This window comes from Oncorhynchus clarkii, chromosome 22 (genome assembly GCF_045791955.1).
Source record: "Oncorhynchus clarkii lewisi isolate Uvic-CL-2024 chromosome 22, UVic_Ocla_1.0, whole genome shotgun sequence".
NCBI classification, from domain to species: Eukaryota; Metazoa; Chordata; class Actinopteri; order Salmoniformes; family Salmonidae; genus Oncorhynchus; species Oncorhynchus clarkii.
Window position 1 is genome coordinate 13,767,624 of NC_092168.1, and position 24,503 is coordinate 13,792,126.

The following is a 24,503-nucleotide window of genomic DNA, read 5'->3' on the forward strand; positions in this document are numbered from 1 at the left end:
ACAAGTTGTATTGAATGATAGTGTCCTAGGATCAGAAGGGCCAAAGTAGTGGAATAGTGGTGAGGTTTTAATGGATGTAGGGTTAGTTGGTAGGGATAAAAAAAATATTAATTTTTCCCTACCCTTTTTGTGTCACAAAGTGTAATGAACTAATTCCACACTCCAGAACGGTAGGCGGACACACAGCCCACACAGGTTGGTGACATGCACCTCTAACGTATGCCTGGGGACTGCCATAATATCATAGAACAAGAAGAAGAATTAGGAGCGTTAATGGGAGGCATTCATGTTATGAATAATCGAGAGACAGGGTGTAGTAGTGCAATTCTGACCATAGCGGTGAGTGTAGAGGTGGATCAAATGAAAAGGAATATTCCTAGTGTTTGTGACACCTGCCGTTTGGTGAGATGTAGACCCGGTGGCAATAGCGCAACTGAGAATACCGTCTCTCTTGTTGAGCTTTGACAGAGAGTTTTTACCCGATAAAGTCAGGTTAGGCTATATTTTCTATTCTGTCAGGTCCTATGTTCCGAACTGGCTACGGTGCATTAGGTTCCCACGATGTGAGAAATGTGCAGGAGGGCATAGTTAGAGGAACGTTACAGTTGGAATGAGAAAACACGTGTGTCAACTGTTGGCGTGCCCATGAAGCTGTGGATCCAAAGTACCCTGTGAGAGAGAGACCGGTTGAGATTACCAGAGTTTGAGAGGGTACGTTTCCTATGCTGAGGCAGTGAAGAGAGTAGAGGACTGAAATGTGACCGAAATGTGCAATTCGCACTCTGACCTGCGAAAGACAGCAATATGCAACACAGCGTCTTGTCTGCCGGAAAGCCACAAGAAGAATTTCGCCACAGTTATAAACTGTATATCACAAGTCTCAAAGGAGTCTAAAAACTGGACATTATATTGTGGCTGCTGCAGAAACGTTTTTGGGATTTAAGGATTTTACATTTTGAAGACCGGAAAAACTGCACTCCCAGGTTCCCCTTGAGCCTGTGTAGGTATCCGATCTGTTTTTTTATTTTTTTATTAACAGAAGGGGAATCCTGTTTCCATCCCGCATAGTAGATGGCGGGATGCACATGACATTCTGTGATTGCCAATAATATACCATAGAAGAAGAGAAGGAGCGTTCATGTTTACATCCAAACCAGTTTAGATATTTGTGTTATCATCGCATACTGTACGTTTATTACTGATGATCCAGCAGTTGTATTTTTCTGCAAATGCGAAGAAGTAACGACCACGTCAAAAAGAACGAAGCCTACTTGCCATCTAACGGTAGGTAGGTAAATACGAATGGTTTGTTGTTGTTGCCGGCTAGCTAGACAATTTAGCCTGCTAAGTTAGCTAACATTCGCTAGCTAACGATGGCCTCCGTATGTTTCTACAGTACTACAGGTCCTATATTGCAACAAAAAATACATTGCTAGCTATATTGTAAACTAGCTAGCTAGCATCTGTCTAATTTGCATGTAGCTAACAAGCTTGTGAGTCATGGTGAGCAGAGGAAGAAATTGTTGCTCTTGCTAGCTCACGTTAGGTATCGAAAGGTCTTCATTTGAAGATGATGGGGCCTTATGGTTAGAAGGGAATACATGTACCATATGCTGTCAGGAACGTACAGGAAGCAATCGTCGAAGTGGAGAATCAGGTTTTCTATAGATAACCCAGACAGTGTTCTTTATCAGACTGAAGGTACGCCTGAGGGTGGAGACGATCGTGTTCCTAGAGGTGTACTTTGACACTAGGCCAACCTGGGCAGAACGCATCGAGAGACTGGTGAGAAAGTGTACGAAGGTTCTAAATGTGATACGCCGCCTTACAGGGATAGAGCGTTGGGCGTTCCTCACTTAGGACCATGTATTTATTTGTGGGGAAACCAGTTCAAAAGAGCAATTGAATATATGTGAAAATAATGTGTTAAATTGATTTTGTAATGTCACAAAAAAGACAGTGGCTTTGGTTGATGTTGCTCTGAACAAAAGCCACATTTGTGTGTCCCGGGAAACTGTTTTCACCAAACAATTAGGCCTAACCTATGTCATCTTTCTGGTTTCCAGATGTCCATATGGATTTTCACCCCAACAGCAACGTTCAGCGTTACATAACAATATTAATTGATAAGAGATTGCAGGTGATGAGCTCTGTGCACAGCAGATAGGAGGACTGTTGCACAATTTTTCTCATTATCTACTTTGACACAGTTTCAGATTCCTGCCTGACTGAGGAGAATCAGAACGTCCAAAACGCTGAAGAATCCTGTATTAGGATTTCCAGGTACTGTCACTGTGTCACATCTGAAAAACATCTGACATTTTGGTTTTTGGTATTACAGTTTGTGAAAAGTTTTTTTTAAATGTGTTTGTGCGATAATGAGTTTGTGTGTTTGTCAAGCAGTGTCCAGATGGTGTGGGTGTTCCTCATGAACCGCATGGGGTCTCAGGGCAGCACAGTGGCCCAGCGGAGACGCATGGCCCTGGGGGTGGTCATCCTCCTGCTGGTGGACATCATCTGGGTTGTCTCCTCTGAGCTCACCTCAGTAAGACACTAGTACTTCCTGTAGTCCCCTGGTTCCTCAGGCCTACTTATTCTTGTATTTGCATTTTAGCTTGGAACTGATTGTCAGGGGCACTCCAGCAAACCAGCAACACTGCAGAACTGGATGGCCTGCGTTAGGCAACCCTTATTTTGGCTAATATGCTAAAGCTTAAGACTAGTGCTCAATTATAAGACAATGCTTGACCCCTAACCCCTACTCGATAGATTTAAAAGGATTGAATAAGAATATGGTAGTAGCTTCACCTTGCCTTCCAGTGGGGTCATGGTTTCACTATGTTGCTAATAATATCTGTCCAGCCTTTGCAGAACTACACAAGTAGGGACTAGGTGGCAGTTTTGAGTACTTGGATTAGTCACATCTCATTCGTTTCAAAGTGACCTCTCTCTATTTATTAAAAAAAAATCTGCACTGGATCAGTTTTAAGTTCCAGCCATTCATACAGTAAGTCATGAGTATTTTCTCTATTTCCCCCCCAGTACATATTCAAGCGGCAGGAGTATAACAAGCCCTTCTTCAGCACGTTCACCAAGACCTCCATGTTTGTGCTGTACCTGCTGGGGTTCCTGCTGTGGCGGCCATGGAGGCAGCAGTGCACGGGCAGTCTCCGGGGACGACACGCAGCCTTTGTACGTCTAGCACTGATGTCTCAGGGGGGGGCAACGATACATTGTTGTTTCCATCTAAAGATTAATTGTTGCTTAGTGCAGTATCTTAGTAGTGGTCGTTGATACTATGTTGATTTGCTATGATAAAACAGCCCAGTCTAACCTATAGCGCCTCTCTCCATAGTTTGCTGATGCCGAGGCCTACTTTACCCCCTGTATCAATGACACCAGTTTGAATGACCATACGCTAGTGAGTATAATTGATTTGCTTTTTGTATTCTCTCTTACTCTCAATTTGATTTTACTGTTGGCTGGCTGAAAATACTGTAATGAAAATAAATGGGATGATAAGAAATGCTTTTAGTTGAGTGCATTATTTGAACTCTATATTTATTTCTTCAGAGTGAACCCTTGTATGTTCCAGTGAAGTTTCAGGATCTTCCGGTTGAACAGACAAACTGTGCCATTGGAGATTGTGATTCCAGTGAGTACACTTTTTAAAAATAGAGAAATAACATCTTTAGAAGACTAACCAACAGACTGATCTATAAATAATGCAATGTATTGCCTTTTTCTGCTGGTCAATGAAGCTTTCAACTGATACAGTGCATTCGGAAAGCATTCAACCCCTTTTGCTTTTGTTACAAAGCTGGATTAAAATGGATTTAATTGTCATTTTTTTGTCAACGATATACACAAAATGTCAAAGTGGGAAAAAATAAAAGTAACACTCATATAATTTGATTAGTATTCAGCCCCCAGAGTCAATACATGTTAGAAACACATTTGGCAGCAATTATAGGTGTAAGTCTTTTTTGGTAAGTCTCTCTAAGAGCTTTGGACTAGAGGTGACAACTAGACCCGTTCCGTATAGACCTTGTCAGATCCAGACCTGATCCAAGTGCGGGAAGGAGCAGAAAAGTTATTTTTTTAAGCTCCTTTATGAATAGGAGCTGATAAAGCGCGAGAGGAGGGAGAGAGGTGCCACTCAAGCAGGTGGGGGAGGGGCCGAACTGTGAGTGACACAGGGAGGAGGGAGGGAGAGACAAGAGACAGCAACCAACCAACCAAGCCGATTAGCACTATACTAGACTAATAGCTGCCATAGGTTATTTATAATCAAATATAATTATGTAGTACCTGTCTGTGACTGTAGCCTATTGCTGCTTTATGATTAGCCAACGACAACAACAAGCTACACGCGCCACACTTCACTCTCTTGAAAAGCAAGAGCATCTCTGTCTAGTGCAGCAGTCTTGTTCGGATCTGTACGGGCCCTTCTGGACAAGTCAGTTAAAATTCCACATACCCGATACCCGTGACAATCAGATCCGACACAGACCCGTGACGTTGTTTAGAATTCTGGATCCGTCTTTCAATGTTTTGTATTCGGGATAAAAAGTAACTTTTTTTGCCACATTCTTTGCAGTATTACTTTATTGCCTTGTTGCAAACAGGATGTATGTTTTTGGAATATTTTTATTCTGTGTAGGCTTCCTTATTTTCAGTCTGTCTTTTAGGTTAGTATTGTGGAGTAACTACAATGTTCATGATCCACCCGCAGTTTTGTCCTATCATAGCCATTAAGCGATGTAACTGTTTTACAATTACTTTTGGCGCATCATAAAATCCCTGAGCAGTTTCCTTCCTCTCAGGCAACTGAGTTAGGAATGACACCTGTATCTTTAGTGGCTGGGTCTATTGATACACCATCCAAAGCCCAATTAATAACTTCACCATGCTGAAAGGGATATTCACTGTCTGTTACTTTTTTATTATATTTTTTTACCCGTCTACCAATCGGTGCCCTTCTTCGCGAGGCATTGGAAAACCTCCCTGGTCACTACGTGACTGAGGGACCTTAAAGCACATTTTTACTCCTGAACTTATTTAGGATTGCCATAAGAGGGGTTGAATACTTATTGACTCAAGACATTTCATATTTTCATTTGAATTATTTTGTAAAAATTTGTCAAAACAAAAACCCACTTTGTCATAATTAGATATTGTGTGTAAATTAGTGATATACAATCTCAATTTAATCCATTTTAAATTCAAGCTTTAGAAGTCGTCAAGCCAATGTGGAAAAGGTACTGGGGTTAAACACTTTCTGAAGGCACTTACATTTACCAGATAGAAATAATGAGTGTTGTTGAAAGAAACCCTTCAATAATCAATTTTTTTATCATGTTGGAGAATAGGAATCCTGTGAACTGTCTTGGTATTTGATTTATTTCATAACATTTCAAGCCAGCATAAAAAATTATAGGTTTTCCTAGGAAGAAACATTTAAAGACCTTAGCAAATAATGAAGTTGTAGAATGGAAAATACACTTTGCGGTGTTGACCAACAGAGGGGGCTGTTGAGCTGTTCGATGTCGATAAACAATGTGAAAGGAAAGGTTGTCTCATGAGAACTCTGTCTGACCATTGAGTGACACTGGAGCTTAGTTTTCTATGAGACAATGACAGGATTTCATTTTTCTCTGTCTTTGCTGATCGATATTGGCTGATTACAGTATGTCGCTAGAGGGCTGCCCTGACAGAGATCATTGTGGCGCGGTCATAATTTTTCATGCTGCAGGCGGGACCGGGTTGTCAGACTGACAATTTTAGGATTAACATATTTATAGACCTGCAAACTCTCATCATTCGCTGCTTCAAGTTAAGTAGCCTATCTATCGCAACAGTGGTAGGCCTATTTGAATCATCATTCTTTGCACCTTTTCCTTTTCAATAAATAGCCTATTACCATTTATTTGTCTCTGCCTGCAAATCGTCCCGCTCCTAAAGGTAGGCTATTTGCAAAACGTAGCTCAAGAGAAAGTCAGTGTCCGCTCTCATCATTCTTACTGCTTCAAGTTCAATAGCTTACCTACACTCTCCTAGTTGGACATGCGAGATCAGGTGCTCATGTGGTCTCAATTCAATAGAGTAGACCTATCGGCACTAGGCTATGTATGGGTGGTGAATCACGGGACAGTTATCTTTCCATATACTTCATAAACTTGATTAGGCTAAATCATCCCACTCCTAAAAGATAGGCTATATGCAAAACGTAGCTCAAGAGAAAGTGCAAATGTCCGCTCTCCTCCAACTTTGGCTCTCTTTCGAACTATGTTTAGCCTATTGGCTGATATAGCCCATTATGCCTAATACCGATAGCCTAATACAATGGGCTGAGCGATAATCTCTGGTAATTCTTGTGTTTCTTAAGTTATGTTTGCGCATATAAGGCCCAAAATTGCTGGGACCAAAGCTGCCAAGCGAGCTGAGTCAGATACACCTAAAATAACATATGCAGGACTGTGAAACCTGTTTTTGTGGGTGGGAGTCGGACAAAAAGCCATCGGGAGCGGGCGGGTGATGTATGAAAAGCTGCAGGAAAAAGAAATCAGTCCCGCAAAGACCTCTAGGGGTCTCACACATTCAAGTCAATCAATCAATTCACATTTATTTATAAAGACCTTTTTACATCAGCAGTTGTCGCCAAGTGCTTATACATCAACTGAGCCTAAAACCCCCAAAGAGCAAGCAATGAAGATGTACAGTGCCTTGCGAAAGTATTCGGCCCCCTTGAACTTTGCGACCTTTTGCCACATTTCAGGCTTCAAACATAAAGATATAAAACTGTATTTTTTGTGAAGAATAAACAACAAGTGGGACACAATCATGAAGTGGAATGACATTTATTGGATATTTCAAACTTTTTTAACAAATCAAAAACTGAAAAATTGGGCGTGCAAAATTATTCAGCCCCTTTACTTTCAGTGCAGCAAACTCTATCCAGAAGTTCAGTGAGGATCTCTGAATGATCCAATGTTGACCTAAATGACTAATGATGATAAATACAATCCACCTGTGTGTAATCAAGTCTCCGTATAAATGCACCTGCACTGTGATAGTCTCAGAGGTCCGTTAAAAGCGCAGAGAGCATCATGAAGAACAAGGAACACACCAGGCAGGTCCGAGATACTGTTGTGAAGAAGTTTAAAGCCGGATTTGGATACAAAAAGATTTCCCAAGCTTTAAACATCCCAAGGAGCACTGTGCAAGCGATAATATTGAAATGGAAGGAGTATCAGACCACTGCAAATCTACCAAGACCTGGCCGTTCCTCTAAACTTTCAGCTCTTACAAGGAGAAGACTGATCAGAGATGCAGCCAAGAGGCCCATGATCACTCTGGATGAACTGCAGAGATCTACAGCTGAGGTGGGAGACTCTGTCCATAGGACAACAATCAGTCGTATATTGCACAAATCTGCCCTTTATGGAAAAGTGGCAAGAAGAAAGCCATTTCTTAAAGATATCCATAAAAAGTGTCGTTTAAAGTTTGCCACAAGCCACCTGGGAGACACACCAAACATGTGGAAGAAGGTGCTCTGGTCAGATGAAACCAAAATTGAACTTTTTGGCAACAATGCAAAATGTTATGTTTGGCGTAAAAGCAACACAGCTCATCACCCTGAACACAACATCCCCACTGTCAAGCATGGTGGTGGCAGCATCATGGTTTGGGCCTGCTTTTCTTCAGCAGGGACAGGGAAGATGGTTAAAATTGATGGGAAGATAGATGGAGCCAAATACAGGACCATTCTGGAAGAAAACCTGATGGAGTCTGCAAAAGACCTGAGACTGGGACGGAGATTTGTCTTCCAACAAGACAATGATCCAAAGCATAAAGCAAAATCTACAATGGAATGGTTCAAAAATAAACATATCCAGGTGTTAGAATGGCCAAGTCAAAGTCCAGACCTGAATCCAATCGAGAATCTGTGGAAAGAACTGAAAACTGCTGTTCACAAATGCTCTCCATCCAACCTCACTGAGCTCGAGGTGTTTTGCAAGGAGGAATGGGAAAAAATGTCAGTCTCTCGATGTGCAAAACTGATAGAGACATACCCCAAGCGACTTACAGCTGTAATCGCACCAAAAGGTGGCGCTACAAAGTATTAACTTAAGGGGGCTGAATAATTTTGCACGCCCAATTTTTCAGTTTTTGATTTGTTAAAAAAGTTTGAAATATCCAATAAATGTCGTTCCACTTCATGATTGTGTCCCACTTGTTGTTGATTCTTCACAAAAAAATACAGTTTTATATCTTTATGTTTGAAGCCTGAAATGTGGCAAAAGGTCGCAAAGTTCAAGGGGGCCGAATACTTTCGCAAGGCACTGTAGAAGCACAGTGGCTAGGAAAAACTCCCTAGAAAGGCAGGAACCGAGGATGAAACCGAGAGAGGAACCAGGCTCTGAGGGGTGGTCAGTCCTCTTCTGGGTGTGCTGAGGTGGAGATTATAAGAGTACATGGCCATTAAGGCCAGATCGTTCTTCAAGATCTTCAAACGTACATAGATGACCAGCAGAGGAGGGTCGTAACAGCAGGTCCAGGACAAGGTAGCACGACCGGTGAACTGGTCAGGGTTCCATAGCCACAGGCAGAACAGCAGAAACTGGATCAGCAGCACAACCAGGTGGACTGGGGACAGCCAGGAGTCGTCTGGCCAGGTTGTCCTGAGAAATGGTCCTAGGGCTCAGGATCTCCGGGAGAATTACACCAGATATGACAGTATTAAAACATAGGTACTGGGGACTGAGACCGGGGTGGTCGGAGGACACTGGCCCAATCCAAAGTTAACCCCGGACAGGGTAACCCGGCATGATATAACCCCACCACTTGCCAAAGCACAGCCCCCCACACCACCAAAGGGATCAACACACTAACTTACTACCCTGAGACGAGACAATAGCCCACAAAGATCTCCCCCACCGCACAAGCCTGAGGACAGGAAGTATGGGAGAGCACGAGCAAGCCAGTGACTCTTGTAATAGGGTCAGAGAATCCGAGGGGAGCCGGCCAGGCAGAGACAGCAAGGGTGGTTCGTCACTTTAGTGCCTTGCCGTTCACCTTCACACCCCTGGGCCATACTGCACTCAATCATAGGACCTACTACAAATGTTTATGATGGCGCTGGAGGGGATGGCTGCAGTCTTATCGGCTCTTAACCAACCAACCATGCTATTTTGTTAGTTTTTTCGTGTTGTTCGTAACTTGTTTTGTACATAATGTTGCTGCTACCATCTCTTATGACCTAAAAGAGCTTCTGGTCATCAGAACTGTGATTACTTACTTCAGATTAGACAGTTTTTCTTCAATGAGTCAGACGGGAAGGATATACTACAGACACCCGACCAGGCCCAGAACCCCGTCATTCGCTGGAGGAAGAAATTGAGATTTTGCGTATAAAGATCAGGGTGCCTTGTGAGGATCAGCCAGGGAGTGGCTAATCTGCCTTTCGTCCTGCTAGCCAATGTTCAATCGCTGGACAATGAATAGGACGAACCACACTATCTACCTAGAGAGTTTTCATCTGTATTTTTCGTAGCTGTCTACATACCACTACAAATCGATTCTGGCACTAAAACCACACTCAATGAGCTGTATACTGCCATAAGCAAACAGGAAAACGCCCATCCAGAGGCGGAGCTCCTAGTGGCCGTGGTGAAACTTAAATCAGTTTCACCTCATTTCTATCAGCATGTTAAATGTGCAACCAGAGGTAAAAAAATTCTAGACCACCTTTACTCCACACACAGAGACGCGTACAAAGCTCTCCTTTGCCCTCCATTTGGCAAATCTGACCATAATTGTATCCTCCTGATTCCTGCTTACAAGCAACAATTAAAGCAGGAAGCACCAGTGACTCCGTCTTTAAAAAAGTAGTCAGATGAAGCAGATACTAAGCTACAGGACTGTTTTATTAGTACAGATTGTAATATGTTCTGGGATTCTTCCGTTGGCATTGAGGAGTACACCACATCAGTCACTGGCTTTATCAATAAGTGCATTGAGGACTTCGTCTGTTCCGGACGACTGTGTTATCATGCTCTCTGCAGCCGATCTAAGTAAGACCTTTAGGGGCCAGACGGATTACCAGGATGTTTACTCCGAGCATGTGCTGACCAACTGGCAAGTGTCTTCACTGACATTTTCAACCTCTCTCTGTAATACCAAAATGTTTCAAGCAGACCACCGCCTGTGCCTAAGAACACTAAGGTAACCAGCCTAAACGACTACCGTCCCGTAGCACTCACGTCTGTAGCCATGAAACCCTAGACCCACACTAATTTGCATACCGCACCATCAGATCCACAGATGCAATCTATATTGCACTCCACACTGCCCTTCACACCTGGACAAAAGGAACACCTATGTGAGAATGCTATTCATTGACTACAGCTCAGTGTTCAACACCATAGTGCCCTTTAAAGCTCATCATTAAGCTAAGGCCCCTGTGACTAAACACCTCCCTCTGCAACTGGATCCTTCATTTCCTGACTGGCCGCCCCCAGGTGGTAAGGGTGGGTAACAACACATCTGCCACACTGATCCTCAACACGGGGGCACCTCAGGGGTGCGTGCTCAGTCCCCTCCTGTACTCCCTGTTCACACATGACTGCATTGCCAGACACGACTCCATCACCATCATTAAGTTTTCTGATGACGCAACAGTGGTAGGCTTGATCACCGACAACAATGAGACAGCCTATAGGGAGGAGGTCAGAGACCTGACCGTGTTGTGCAAGGACAACAACCCCCTCATCGTGATCAAGACAAAGGAGATGACTGTGGACTACAGTCACGCCCCCTTTCTCATCGACGGGGCTGTAGTGGAGCAGGTTGAGATCTTTAAGTTCCTTGGTGTCCACATCACCAACAGACTAACATGGTTCAAGCACACCAGACAGACAGTCTTGAAGAGGGCACGATAAAACCCATTAACCCTCGGAGGCTGAAAAATTTGGCATGGGTCCTCAGATCCTCAAAAGGTTTTATAGCTGTGTCATCGAGAGCATCCTGACGGGTTGCATCACTGCCTGGTATGGCAACTACTCTGCCTCCGATCGCATGGCACTACAGAGGGTAGTGCTTACGACCCAGTACATCACCAGGGCCAAGCTTACTGCCATCCAAGACCTCCATACCAGGCAGTGGCAGAGGAAGGCCCTAAAAATAGTCAAAGACTCCAGCCACCCTAGTCATAGACTGTTCTCTCTGCTACCGCATGGCAAGCAGTACCGGAGTGCCAAGTCTAGGTCCAAGAGGCTTCGAAACAGCTTCTACCCCCAAGCCAATAGACCTCTGAACAGCTAATCAAAGGGCTACCCAGACTATTTGCATCCCCCCCCCCCCCCCCTCCCTTCTACACTGCTGCTACTCTGTTATTATCTATGCATAGTCACTTAAATAACTCTACCTACATGTACATATTACCTCAATTACCTTGACACAGGTGCCCCGCACATTGACTCTGTACCGGTACCCCCTGTATATAGCCCCACTATTGTTATTTACTGCTGCTCTTTAATAATTTGTTATTCTTATCTCTTACTTTTTTGGGGTGTATTTTATTAAAGCTGCATTGTTGGTTAAGGGCTTGTAAGTAAGCATTTCACTGTAAGGTATACATACACCTGTTGTATTCGGCATGTGACAAATACAATTATATTTTATTTGACTAAAGAGATGAGTCTTCACTAAATACTTAAAGGTTGAAACCGCGTCTGCATTTCTAACATGGATCGGCAGACCATTCCATAAAAATGTATCTCAATAGGAGAAAGTCCTGCCCCCAGCTGTTTGCGTAGAAATTCTAGGAACAATAATGAGGCTTGCGTCTTGTGACCGTAGCGTACTTGTAGGTATGTACGGCAGAAACAAATTGGCGAGATAGGTAGGAGTAAGTCCATGTAGGTTAGCAGTAAAACCTTGAAATCAGCCCTAACCTTAACAGGAACCCAGTGTAGAGAGGCTAGCACTGGAGTAATATGATCAACTTTTTGGTTACTAGTTAACATTCTAGCAGCCATTTTTAGCACTAACAGGTTTATTTAGTGCCTTATCCAGGTAGCCATGAGTAGAGCATTGACGTAGTCTAATCTTGAAGTGACAAAAGCATGGATTAGCTTTTTCCGCAGTGCTACGAAGATGAAAAAAGGAGAGATCAGGGTCAAGAGTAACTCAGAGGTCCTTCAGTTTTATTTAAGACGACTATACAACCATCGAGATTGATTGTCAGATCCAACAGCAAGATCTCTTTGTTTGGACCTACAACTAGCATCTCTGTTTTGGCTGAGTTTACGTGATGGGTCACATTTTGAGGAAAGTGGTAATTGTGGTTTTAATTCGAAAGCTGCCTTATTCAATCCCAGGCTATTGTGCCTAAAGCACAGTATAGGGTATGAGATGCTTTTCAGAGAATGACTGCATCATTTTCTCATGGTTTTGTTCCTAAAACAATGACATAAGCTAACGCATGCTTTATTTCTACTTAAAGTTTTCATTGTCTGGTTCATTCTATTGGTCATGCTGTGACCCATCTACCACTTTACCCCCTGTCCTTTCCCTCCAACCTCTCAGCCTCTAAAAAGCAACGGGTGCGCTTCAGCAACATCATGGAGGTGCGCCAGCTCCCGTCCACACAGGCCCTGGAGGCCAAGCTATCGCGCATGTCCTACCCCGCCGCCAAGGACCACGAGTCCATGCTCCGCACAGTGGGAAAGCTCACCGTCACCGACGTGGCCAAGATCAGCTTCTTCTTCTGCTTTGTGGTAAGTTAATTCAAATAACTTAATTTTTTATCCATTTGAGGGGAACTTTTTTTGTCAGTGTGTGTAGACATATGACTTGTTAGACTCTCAGACATTCTGATTACTAGCTTGGAACTTACTTATTAAGTTGGAGGAGGGACAAATTATATCTAAAATGAGTCTTTGGAGTACCTGCATTTGGGAGCTTTTTGATGATGTCTCTCATTACTGACATTACTGTCAATTTGCTAGGTAAGTTAACCAAAACCTTCCTGTTATTATCATTGAGTTATTGCTGGTGATACTACTCATTTTGCTGCAGAGTGTGTTTGCTGTACGCTCAACAAGTCATGGCTTTGGACTTCTCCCTTCATGAATAGTGTAAATGAGTATAATTTAACACATTATGCATGTAGAATCTTCAACTCGTTTGTCTTACTAACTTTGGGCTTGTAAACAAATCTTTGTATCATAACTAATTTCCCACATGAGCAATGACCCAGAACTGAGGGTAGACTACACACACAATGAGTAATAGTAAGTAAACTACCATCTTTGGTACAAATCAAGAGGTGTCATGCTGACACTTCTCCCTCGCCTACTTCTCTCCCTCACAGTGGTTCCTAGCAAACCTCTCCTACCAAGAGGCCCTGTCGGACACGCAGGTTGCCATAGTGAACATTCTGTCCTCCACTTCAGGTGAGTCCAAATACTAAATGTGATTTTACTCAGCGAAATGTACATGTAGGATCTTGAATAGAAAAACACTGATGATTATTACTTTTTTATAATACAGTCATTATGGGCCTTTTTAATAACATTGTTGCAAATAAATGTTCCAATGTTGGAAAATCACAGCATGTGTATTTAAACATTTCACCTTGAACAGGTTAAACTCTGTACAGGACGTGTTGTGAACAGTCTCGCTGTTATTGTCCTCCTCACCAGGTCTCTTCACCCTCATCTTGGCGGCCATATTTCCCAGTAATAGCAGCGACCGCTTTACTCTGTCCAAGCTCTTAGCTGTGGCTCTGAGGTAAGCCTTGACATCAGCTGAATTATTGTAGTTACTCTGGGTTGCTACTCTGTAGTTACACTGTTTCTCTGGTCTCTTTCCCTGTAGCATGGGAGGAGTGGTTCTTGTCAGTTTCTCCAGCATGGACAGCCCTGACGGAAAAGGCACTATAGGTAACCAGGGAGATAAAAGTGCTGCAGATGATAAACTTCTTTCCTCAAAATATTTTGTTTTTGTTAGGTTTTTTCCCCCACTATATTCCTTATTCCTGCCTCCTGTTCTCCTGTTACCCTCCTATCCCACTTCATATTGGTTGTATTTGTCATGTCTTGTACTGTACTTGATGTACTACTTTAACATGTCCTTGTGTCATATTAATATGCTATATAAAACAATGTATTATTAAATCTATTCTGAAAGTGCAAGCCATGCCACGATGTCACGTTTGCTTGCATTGCTAGCAGAAAAACCCTTTGGAGTGTAAACATGAGAGTTGTAACTCATGATACAGGGATGTATTAGCGTAAGATAACGTGATGATGAGGTCATGTTGTGTTCAGGCTCTCTGTGGTCATTGGCTGGGGCTGCTCTGTACGCAGTCTACATCGTCATGATCAAGAGGAAGGTGGACCGGGAAGACAAGCTGGACATCCCCATGTTCTTTGGTATGTAGATCATAGTTATATCTATGACCTTTCTTACTAGAGTCAACTGTGGCAGCTTGGTCTGCTGCTGATTTTCAGATGCTCATTTATTTCCTGATATAACTCTTATGTAATGATCCTGAATTGATTATAGGTATATACAGTGCCTTCGGAAAGTATTCAGACCCCATGATTTTTTCAAAATGATATGTTACAGCCTTATTCTAAAACGGATTAAATAAATAAAAGTCCTCAGCAATCTACACACAATACCCCATAATGACAATGCAAAAACAAGTTTTGGGAAATTTTACCAAATCTATTAAAAATAGAAAACAGAAATACCTAAGTATTCAGACCCTTTGCTTTGAGACTCGAAATTGAGCTCAGATGCATCCTGTTTCCATTGATCATCCTTGAGATGTTTCTACAACTTGATTGGATTTTCCACCTGTGGTAAATTCTATTAATTGAACAAGATTTGGAAAGGCAAACAACTGCCTATAAAAGGTCCCACAGTTGATAGTGCATGTCACAGCAAAAACCAAGCCATGAGGTCGAAGGAATTGTCCGTAGAGCTCCAACCCCCGATTGTTTTGAGGCACAGATCTGGGGAACCAAAAAGAAAATGTCTGGACTTGAACCCCATCGAACATCTTTGGAGATACCTGAAAATAGCTGTGTAGTGACGCTCCCCATCCAACCTGACAGAGATTGAGAGGATCTGCAGAGAAGAATGGGAGAAACTCTCCAAATAAATATGTGCCAAGCTTGTAGCGTCATACCCAAGAAGACTCAAGGCTGTAGTCACTGCCAAAGGTGCTTCAACAAAGTACTGAGTAAAGGGTCTGAATACTTATGTAAATGTAATATTTCATTTTTTTATTCTTATAAATTGGCAAAAAACTATTTTTGCTTTGTCAGTATGTGGATTTTTTATAAATATATTTTTTATCAATTTTATAATGAGGCTGTAACGTACCAAAAATGTGTAAGAAGTCTGAATACTTATCAAATGTACTGTTTAAACATAGACAAAAAAGTTGGTGATAAGGTGTCTCCTTGTTTTATACCCGAGGGTGTGGGAAACCAATCTGTATGATATTAATTTACATGCACACAAGCAATTGGTACTTTGTAAAGAGACTGGATTGCGTGATACAATTTCCCATCAACCACTACCTTTAACAAACTCTAGGCTAAAATATCCCTATTTACAAAATCAAAAGCTATTGGGAAATCAATTAAGAATGCAAAAGTAGGCTTCTCTTCATGTAATCTATTTCTGATTATTGTACAGACCGAGAAGATATGATCTATACATACTCTGGATTGACGAAAACCATTTTGTTCTTCCACTAGAATGGGGATCGATGAATATAATTTATAGACCGTACTTAATAATCTTATGCCTCAATTGTTCAGTGTCACTTTAGGGTCATTTTTTTTTTAAAGATTTGGGAATGTGATTCACTATTGACTTATACCAAGTGGATGGCAGTATACTGTACTCAAAACAAATTTGGAGCAAATCATATAGGACGTCATTTAATTCAGGGGATTTTAAAACTTCATTAGGCTGTTCATCAATGCCAATTCCCCAGACCTGAATCCAATTGAGCACATCTGGGAGATCATGTCTCGCTCCATCCACCAACGCCACATACTGTCCAGGAGTTGGCGGATGCTTTAGTCCAGGTCTGGGAGGAGATCCCTCAGGAGACCATCCGCCACCTCTTGTCTTGCATTAGCAGGAACCCAGGGCCAACGAACCCAGGGCCAACCGCACCAGCATATGGTCTCACAAGGGGTCTGAGGATCTCATCTCGGTACCTAATGGCAGTCAGGCTACCTCTGGCGAGCACATGGAGGGCTGTGCGGCCCCCCAAAGAAATGCCACACCATGACTGACCCACCGCCAAACCGGTCATGCTGGAGGATGTTGCAGGCAGCAGAACGTTCTCCACGCCGTCTCCAGACTCTGTCACATGTGTGAACCTGCTTTGATCTGTGAAGAGCACAGGGCGCCTGTGGCGAATTTGCCAATCTTGGCGTTCTCTGGCAAATGCTAAACGTCCTGCACGGTGTTGGGCTGTAAAGCACAACCCCCACCTGTGGACGTCGGGCCCTCATACCACCCTCATGGAGTCTGTTTCTGACCGTTTGAGCAGACACATGCACATTTGTGGCCTGCTGGAGGTCATTTTGCAGGGCTCTGGCAGTGCTCCTCCTTGCACAAAGGCGGAGGTAGCGGTCCTGCTGATGGGTTGTTGCCCTCCTACGGCCTCCTCCACGTCTCCTGATGTACTGGCCTGTCTCCTGGTAGCGCCTCCATGCTCTGGACACTACGCTGACAGACACAGCAAACCTTCTTGCCACAGCTCGCATTGATGTGCCATCCTGGTGAGCTGCACTACCTGAGCCACTTGTGTGGGTTGTAAACTCCGTCTCATGCTACCACTAGAGTGAAAGCACCGCCAGCATTCAAAAGTGAATAAAACAGCCAGGAAGCATAGGAACTGAGAAGTGGTCTGTGGTCACCACCTGCAGAACCACTCCTTTATTGGGGGTGTCTTGCTAATTGCCTATAATTTCCACCTGTTGTCTATTCCATTTGCACAACAGCATGTGAAATGTATTGTCAATCAGTGTTGCTTCCTAAGTGGACAGTTTGATTTCACAGAAGTGTGATTGACTTGGAGTTACATTGTGTTGTTTAAGTGTTCCCTTTATAATTTTGTGCAGTGTATATACTCCACCACAGCTTTCCTTTGCCAGATATGGATGTAAAGTTATCGCTTGGGGGCATATCCTTACATTAATGATACACATTTTAGTGTCCTGAAGGAATTCTATTAGGGTTTGCCCATGATGATTAACAATGTCATCCAAAGTAACACGCAATGGAATATTATCAATATAATTTATAGAGTCAGTTATCCTCCCAATTGGAGTGTTAAGATCCCCATATACGTAAATATCTCTGCTTCTATATGTACAGTACCAATCCGAAGTTTGGACACCTACTCATTCAAGGGTTTTTCTTTATTTTTTACTATTTTCTACATTGTAGAATAATAGTGAAGACGTCACAACTATGAAAGAACACACATGGAATATGTAGTAAACAAAAAAGTGTTAAACAAATCTAAATATATTTATATTTGAGATTCTTCAAAGTAGCCACCTTTTGCCTTGACAGCTTTCGCGTTTATCGTCGAAGGAATGAGCGTTACACCGAGGCTTGTACTCTGGAGCGGGATCGATTTGGAGGTGGAGGGTCCGTCATGGTCTGGGGCGGTCTCTCACAGCATCATCGGACTGAGCTTGTTGTCATTGCAGGAAATCTCAACGCTGTGCGTTACGGGGAAGACATCCTTCTCCCTCATGTGGTACCCTTCCTGCAGGCTCATCCTGACAGACAATGCCACTAGCCATTCTGCTCGTTCTGTGCATGATGTCCTGCAAGACATGAATGTCAGTGTTCTGCCATGGCCATTGAGCACGTCTGTGACCTGTTGGATCGGACAGGTGAGGTCTAGGGCCATTCTCCCCCCCAGAAATGTCAGAGAACTTACAGGTGCCTTGGTGGAAGAGTGGGGTAACATCTCACAGCAAGAACTGGCAAAACTGGTGCAGTCCATGAGGAGGAGATGCATTGCAGTACTTAATGCGCCGAGGAACTTCCACCTTCTCCACTGCTGTCCCGCCGATTTTGATAGGGTGGTTTCCTGAAGTCCACGAACAGCTCCTTTGCTTCGTTGAAGATGAGTAAGGTTATTTTCCTGGCACCACACACCCAGGACCCTCACCGCCTCCCTGTAGGCTGTCTCATCATTGTTGGTAATCAGGCCTACCACTGTTGTTGTCTGCGAACTTGATGATTGAGTTGGAGGTATGCGTGGCCACTCAGCCATGGGTGCACAGGGAGTACAGGAGGGGGCTGAGGACGCACCTTGTGGGGCCCCAGTGTTGAGGATCAGCGAAGTGGAGTTGTTGTTTCCTACCTTCACCACCTGGGGGTGGCCCGTCAGGAAGTCCAAAACCCAGTTGCACAGGGCGGGGTTCAGACCCAGGCCTCAAGCTTAATGATGAGCTTGGAGGGTACTGGCATGACTGTCCTGTGAGGATCACAATTAACAATAACCAGACCTTCTCTCACTCACAGAAAATAGGAAGAGGGAACTGGGCCTGTTTGACAGTTCACACTCTGTTGTAAATCACAGGAGGAGGTGGGCTCTTTCTCCCCCTTCAGTATCAACCAAAGGAATATATTTGTTTCACAGACAGTTTTCCCTCTTAAACTCTAACACGGTCAAATGTGAATACTGGAACAATATTTATAACATTGTGGGGAATGGTCAGTGGGGAGCTATGGAAAATTACTGTAATATTGCTTTTTATTTTATGATTAAAAACTGTATGAATGAAATACCTTAACTTGGAAAGTATATCCCCTTTATCTGTGAAGTTTCCAACCAATACGTTGTGCATATAATATGAAAAATTAAAGTATTTTTGTTAAGATAGGAATGCGATTTTAGGAGGTATGAGAGAATATATCTCCTATAAACTGTACATGAAGTTGAAGTCAGAAGTTTGCATACACCTTAGCCAAATACATTTAAACTCAGTTTTTCACAGTTCCTGACATTTATTCCTAGTAAAAATTCCCTGTCTTAGGTCAGTTAGGATCACCATTTTATTTTAAGAATGTGAAATGTAGCAATGAGACAAGATAGTAACTACTAACAATTGGATACCATGAAATTGAGGAGAAAACGGGTTAAAAAAAAAAAAATTAAAGATGAAAGAAAAAAAAAGTGAAATATCAGAATAATAGTAGAGAATTACTTATTTCAGATTTTATTATCACATTCCCAGTGGGTCAGAAGCTTACATACACTCAATTAGTATTTGGTAGCATTGCCTTTAAATTGTTTAACTTGGTTCAAACGTTTTGGCCCATTCCTCCTGACAGCTGGTGTAACTGAGTCAGGTTTGTCGGCCTCCTTGCTCACACACGCTTTTTCAGTTTTGCCCACAAATGTTCTATAGGATTAAGGTCTTGGCTTTGTGATGGCCTCTCCAATACCTTGACTTTGTTGTCCTCAAGCCATTTTGCCACAACTTTGGAAGTATTGGAAGACCCATTTGCGTCCAGCTTTAACTTCCTTACTGATGTCTTGATGTTGCTTCAATATATCCACATAATTTTCCGTCCTCCTGAAGCCATCTATTTTGTGAAGTGCACTAGTCCCTCCTGCAGCAAAGCACCCCCACAACATGATGCTGCCACCCCTGTGCTTCACGGTTGGTATGGTGCTCTTCGGCTTGCAAGCCTCCCCCTTTTTCCTACAAACGTATTGATGGTCAGTATGGCCAAACAGTTATATTTTTGTTTCATCAGACCAGATTACATTTCTCCAAAAAGTACGAGCTTTGTCCCCATGTGCAGTTGCAAACCGTAGTCTGGCTTTTTTTATGCCGGTTTTTGAGCGGCCTTTCAGGTTATGTCAATATAGGACTTGTTTTACTGTGGATATAGATACTTTTGTACCTGTTTCCTCCAGCTTCTTCACAAGGTCCTTTTACTGTTGTTCCTGGATTGATTTGCACTTTTCACACCAAAGTACGTTCATCTCTAGGAGACAGAATGCGTCTCCTTCCTTAGTGGTATGACGGCTGCGTGGTCTCATGGTGTTTATACTTGTGTACTATTGTTTGTACAGATGAATGTGGTACCTTCAGGCATTTGAAAATTGCTCCAAGGACGAACCAGACTTGTAAATGTCCTAACTGACTTGCCAAAACTATAGTTTGTTGACAAGAATTTTGTGGAGTCGTTGAAAAACGAGTTTTAATGACTCCAACATAAGTGTATGTAAACCTCCGACTTCAACTGTAAGTAAGTAGCCATGCCCTGAGTGAGGTCGGAGACCGTGTCAGACGGACGGAGCTGTCCCCATCGGCCAGAGTGCGTAAAAAGCCTGGGTAACGGAATTAACGTTAAACCAGGAAACGTGAGGGGAGAGCTACGTGTTTGAAATGGTTGGAACTTTGAATCTCAACACGAGGTGAAGAAGTAAACTCACCTTCCTTTAGACCATGAAAGACTGGGAGCTGCAGCCCACGTCTAAAGTGGTTTAAATCCTGACTATCAACATGAGGCGGAAGAGGCAAGAAGCTCACCTCAGACAATCGCTGGTACAGCTGATTAGCTGTCCTAAGTCATATCAAGAAAAGTGAATCTAAGTGAAACTATCCTACTATGCTCATCAACAATGGGAACTGTTGACATGGCTGGCTATCTTCCAGAGTGAACAACCGTAGAAGACGGGAAAGGGGAGACCCCTTTCTGGCAATCAGTGCCATACAGCTTGCCGCTGAAATGCCAACAATCTTCATAAAGAGGGCTGGTTCCGATCTAACATAGGCTCTCGCACGTAAATTCAAAAACATTCATGATTTCTTATTCCAAAAGGACGGCGGTCCGTGTGCAAAGTATATTATTAATGTGAGAATGGTTCTAGAATTTATCCACGATAAGTGTGCCTTTTTCTCCCCCGCTCCCCTTCCTCTTTTTGTATCAAGCCATCATATGGACCTTTGTCTCATGTAAAAGGTGTATGTTTATTCTGTGTTATTATTTAGTTAGCTAGATAAATAATAAATAAATAATAAATAATTCAACCAATTTGTGTACTACTGATTCATGAGTAAGGCTGGGGTTTTTGCAGATGAATGAGGTTATGACTGTTCAGAATTATGATAAGAGGTAATGATTAATAAGATGACTGTTTATCGATTGTAATAGGAAAAGTTTAATTTGGGTGGTGGTAACTCTTTAAACAACCTCTTCTGTGGTGCCCCAAATCCCAAATGAGTTAGTTGTTACATGATTCTTTTAAATTGGATAACAATGGGCCGGTAGCCTTGCGAGGGTTAACACACTTAGATGTCTTACTCACATTGGAGGAGAGCCCACAGTCCTTGATAGCAGGCAGTGTCGGGGGCACTGTGTTCTCCTCAAAGTGGGAGAAGGTGTTTAGCTTGTCCGGGAGCAAGATGTCGGTGTCCGTGACGTGGCTGGTTTTCTTTGTAGTTCGTGTCTGAGCCGTTGAACTGCGACTTCACTTTGTCACTATACTGATGTTTTTTTACCTTTCAGAGGGTACGGTTTGATTGCCTTACAGAGGGAATAACTACACTGTTTGTATTCGGCCATATTCCCAGTCACTTTGTCATGGTTAAATGCGGTGATTCGCGCTTTCAGTTTTGCGCGAATGCTGCCATCTATCCATGGTTTCTGGTTAGGTTAGGTTTTAATATTCACAGTGGGTACAGCATCTCCTATACACTTCCTGATAAACTCAGTCAACATGTTAGTGTATTCGTCAATGTTATTCTCGGAGGATACCCAGAACATATATCAGTCCGCGTGATCAAAACAATCTTGAAGCTTGGATTCTGATTTATCTGACCAGTGTTGACTAGTCCTTAGCACTGGTACTTCCTGTTTGAGTTATTGCCTATAGAAGGGAGTAGTAAAATGGAGTTGTGATCAGATTTGCCGCAGGGAGGGCGGGGGAGGGCCTTAGGCATCTCGGAAGTTGGAGTAGCAGTGATCGAGTGTTTTAGCAGCGCGAGTACTACAGTCAATGTGTTGATAGAACTGTGGTAGCATTTCCCCATTTGCTTTGTTAAAATCTCCAGCTACAATAAATGCGTCCTCAGGATATGTGGTTTCCAATTTGCATAAAGTCAGGTGAAGTTATTTTGAGGGACGTTGTGTTATCTGCTTCAGGGGGAATATACTTGGCTGTGAATATAACCAAAAATAATTATCTTGGGAAGTAATACAGCATTTGATTGTGATGTATTCTAGGGTTCCTGTATGTTATCACAATCACACCATGAGAAGTTAATCATGAAACATACACCCCCACCCTTTTTCCCGGAGAGATATTTTTACCTGTGTGTCGCACTGAACTGAGAACCCAACTGGCTGTACGGACTCAGACAGTATACCCCAAGGGAGTCATGTGTTTGTGAAACTTGAGTATTTTACAATCCTTGATGTCTTTCTGGAAGGAAATCCTCGCCCTGAGCTCGTCAACTTTATTATCCAGAGACTCAACATTAGCGATCAATATACTCTGAAGCGGTTGGTGGTGTGCATGCCTCCTGAGTTGGACTAGAAGTCCACTCAAAATACCTCGTCTCCACCGGCAGAGTTTTGGATCAGCCTCTGGAATCAGTTCAATTGCCCTGGGGGGTGGAAACAAAGGATCTGATTCGGGAAAGTCGTATTCCTGGTCGTAATGCTGGTGAGTTATCGCCTCTTTGATATCTGGCTGTATGTAATAACACAAAAACAATTCTGGTCTAATAATGTAAGAAATAACACATTAAAAATCTAAATGCTGCAAAGTTGCCTAGGGGCTAGAAACACGGCTTCCCTATCTATCGGCGCCATTTTCCCTAAACCCTCAACCCTTGCTCTCTCTCCATGAAGCATGCAAGCATCACATTTATGTGATTAATAGGACCTGACCTATAGCCTATCATATCACATCAATAAATTGGTTATAACAAACTCCGAACACAGTAACGTGAAAGCAAAATGGATGCGGAGGACGTAAAAAATAAACTCAATGGGAGAATGTTTACTGGTTGCTCAGGAGGGTAAGGGTAAGTCATCTGTGGAAGATGTCTGACTTAGTTGTGGAAACTACTGGTAGTCAATAAAAAGGAGGGTACAGGAGCAAGCGTTGTTTGAGTATTATGTGTGCCAAACAGTTGCTGTTAGATTACAATATTATTCTGACATTTTGGAACAGTGTAAACAACACTAAATAAATTAGTGTACCGGAGTCGGTTCTAATGATGAAAAAAAAAGCCTTATTACAGCAGACTAAAAACAGTTGCATGCATTCATGAATTGTGGTTTATTTATTGTTTAGGCTAATTATTCAAAGCTCCCTTTTTGTTATTTAATTTTAAAACTAAAATGCTTGATTACATTTCAAATCATGAATCTCATATGTGTGAGTGAGTAAGATGGCGCCGACAGAGATGGTCACCTCGCTTCGAGTCCTTAGGAAACTATGCAGTATTTCGTTTTTTTATGTATTATTTCTCAAGATTTCCTGAGGTAGCAATGTAAGTGTTTTTACATATAGCCGGTAAGAACTATTGGATATAAGACTGATGTCAACTTACCAACATTACGACCATGAATACGACTTTCCCGAAGCGGATCCTCTGTTTGGACCACCACCCAGGACAATGGACCTAATCCCAGAAGTCGACCCCAAAACAACGGTGCCACAGACAGAGAGGCCTCCTGGTCAGGTTCCATAGACGTGCACATTGCTCACCGCTCCTGAGTATACTACTCGCCAATATCCATTCTCTTGACAACAAGGTAGATGATATTTGAAAAAGGGTTGTCTTCCAGGGAGACATCAGAGATTGTAACATCCTCTGTTTCACGGAAACATGGCTCTTTCGGAATATGTTGTCGAAATCGTTTCAGCTACCGGGCTTCTCCATGCATCGTGCCGACAGAGAGAAACTCTTCTCTGGGAATAGGAAGGGCAGGGGTAAATGCCTCATGATTACAACTCACGGTGTAATCATAACAACACAGGAACTGAAGTCCTTCTGCTCACCTGACCTAGAATTTCTTACAATCAAATGCCGACCATATTATTTTCCAAGGGAATTATCGTCATTTACGTTACAGTGGTCTACATTTCCCCTCAAGCAGACACCAAGGAACTTCACTGGACTCTATGTAAACTGGAAACCATATATCCTGAGGTTGCATTTATTGTAGCTGGGGATTTTAACAAAGCAAAATTGAGAACAAAGCTACCTAAATTTGATCAGTTTATTGATTGCACTACGCGCGTGTTTAATACACTCGATCACTGCTACTCTAACTTCCACGATGCATACACAGCCCTCCCCCACCCTCCCTTTGGCAAATCTGACCACGACGCCATCTTGCTCCTACCGTCTTATAGGCAGAAACTCAAACAGGCTGTACCAGTGACTAGAACCATTCAATGCTGG

At 42.8% G+C, this 24,503-nt stretch overlaps 1 protein-coding gene across 5 annotated transcripts in view; it reads left to right on the top strand.

Annotated features, from left to right (window-relative positions):
• Positions 1 to 219: 219 nt before the first annotated feature.
• The window catches only part of LOC139380517 (solute carrier family 35 member F5-like), a 38,371-nt gene continuing 14,087 nt past the window's right edge, over positions 220 to 24,503 (top strand). The window contains exons 1-12 of one of the 5 annotated variants that reach the window (XM_071123239.1): positions 220 to 1,284; positions 1,695 to 1,785; positions 2,211 to 2,283; positions 2,404 to 2,545; positions 3,043 to 3,192; positions 3,356 to 3,421; positions 3,574 to 3,646; positions 12,592 to 12,782; positions 13,379 to 13,460; positions 13,710 to 13,797; positions 13,885 to 13,949; positions 14,337 to 14,441. In XM_071123239.1, coding sequence (XP_070979340.1) covers positions 2,411 to 2,545; positions 3,043 to 3,192; positions 3,356 to 3,421; positions 3,574 to 3,646; positions 12,592 to 12,782; positions 13,379 to 13,460; positions 13,710 to 13,797; positions 13,885 to 13,949; positions 14,337 to 14,441 — 955 coding nt within the window. In that variant the 5' untranslated portion in view covers positions 220 to 1,284; positions 1,695 to 1,785; positions 2,211 to 2,283; positions 2,404 to 2,410. Of the gene's footprint in view, positions 1,289 to 1,694; positions 1,786 to 2,210; positions 2,284 to 2,403; positions 2,546 to 3,042; positions 3,193 to 3,355; positions 3,422 to 3,573; positions 3,656 to 12,591; positions 12,783 to 13,378; positions 13,461 to 13,709; positions 13,798 to 13,884; positions 13,950 to 14,336; positions 14,442 to 24,503 lie in introns of all 5 variants that reach the window. The other 4 variants (XM_071123237.1, XM_071123238.1, XM_071123236.1 and 1 more) reach the window with 4 other exon arrangements.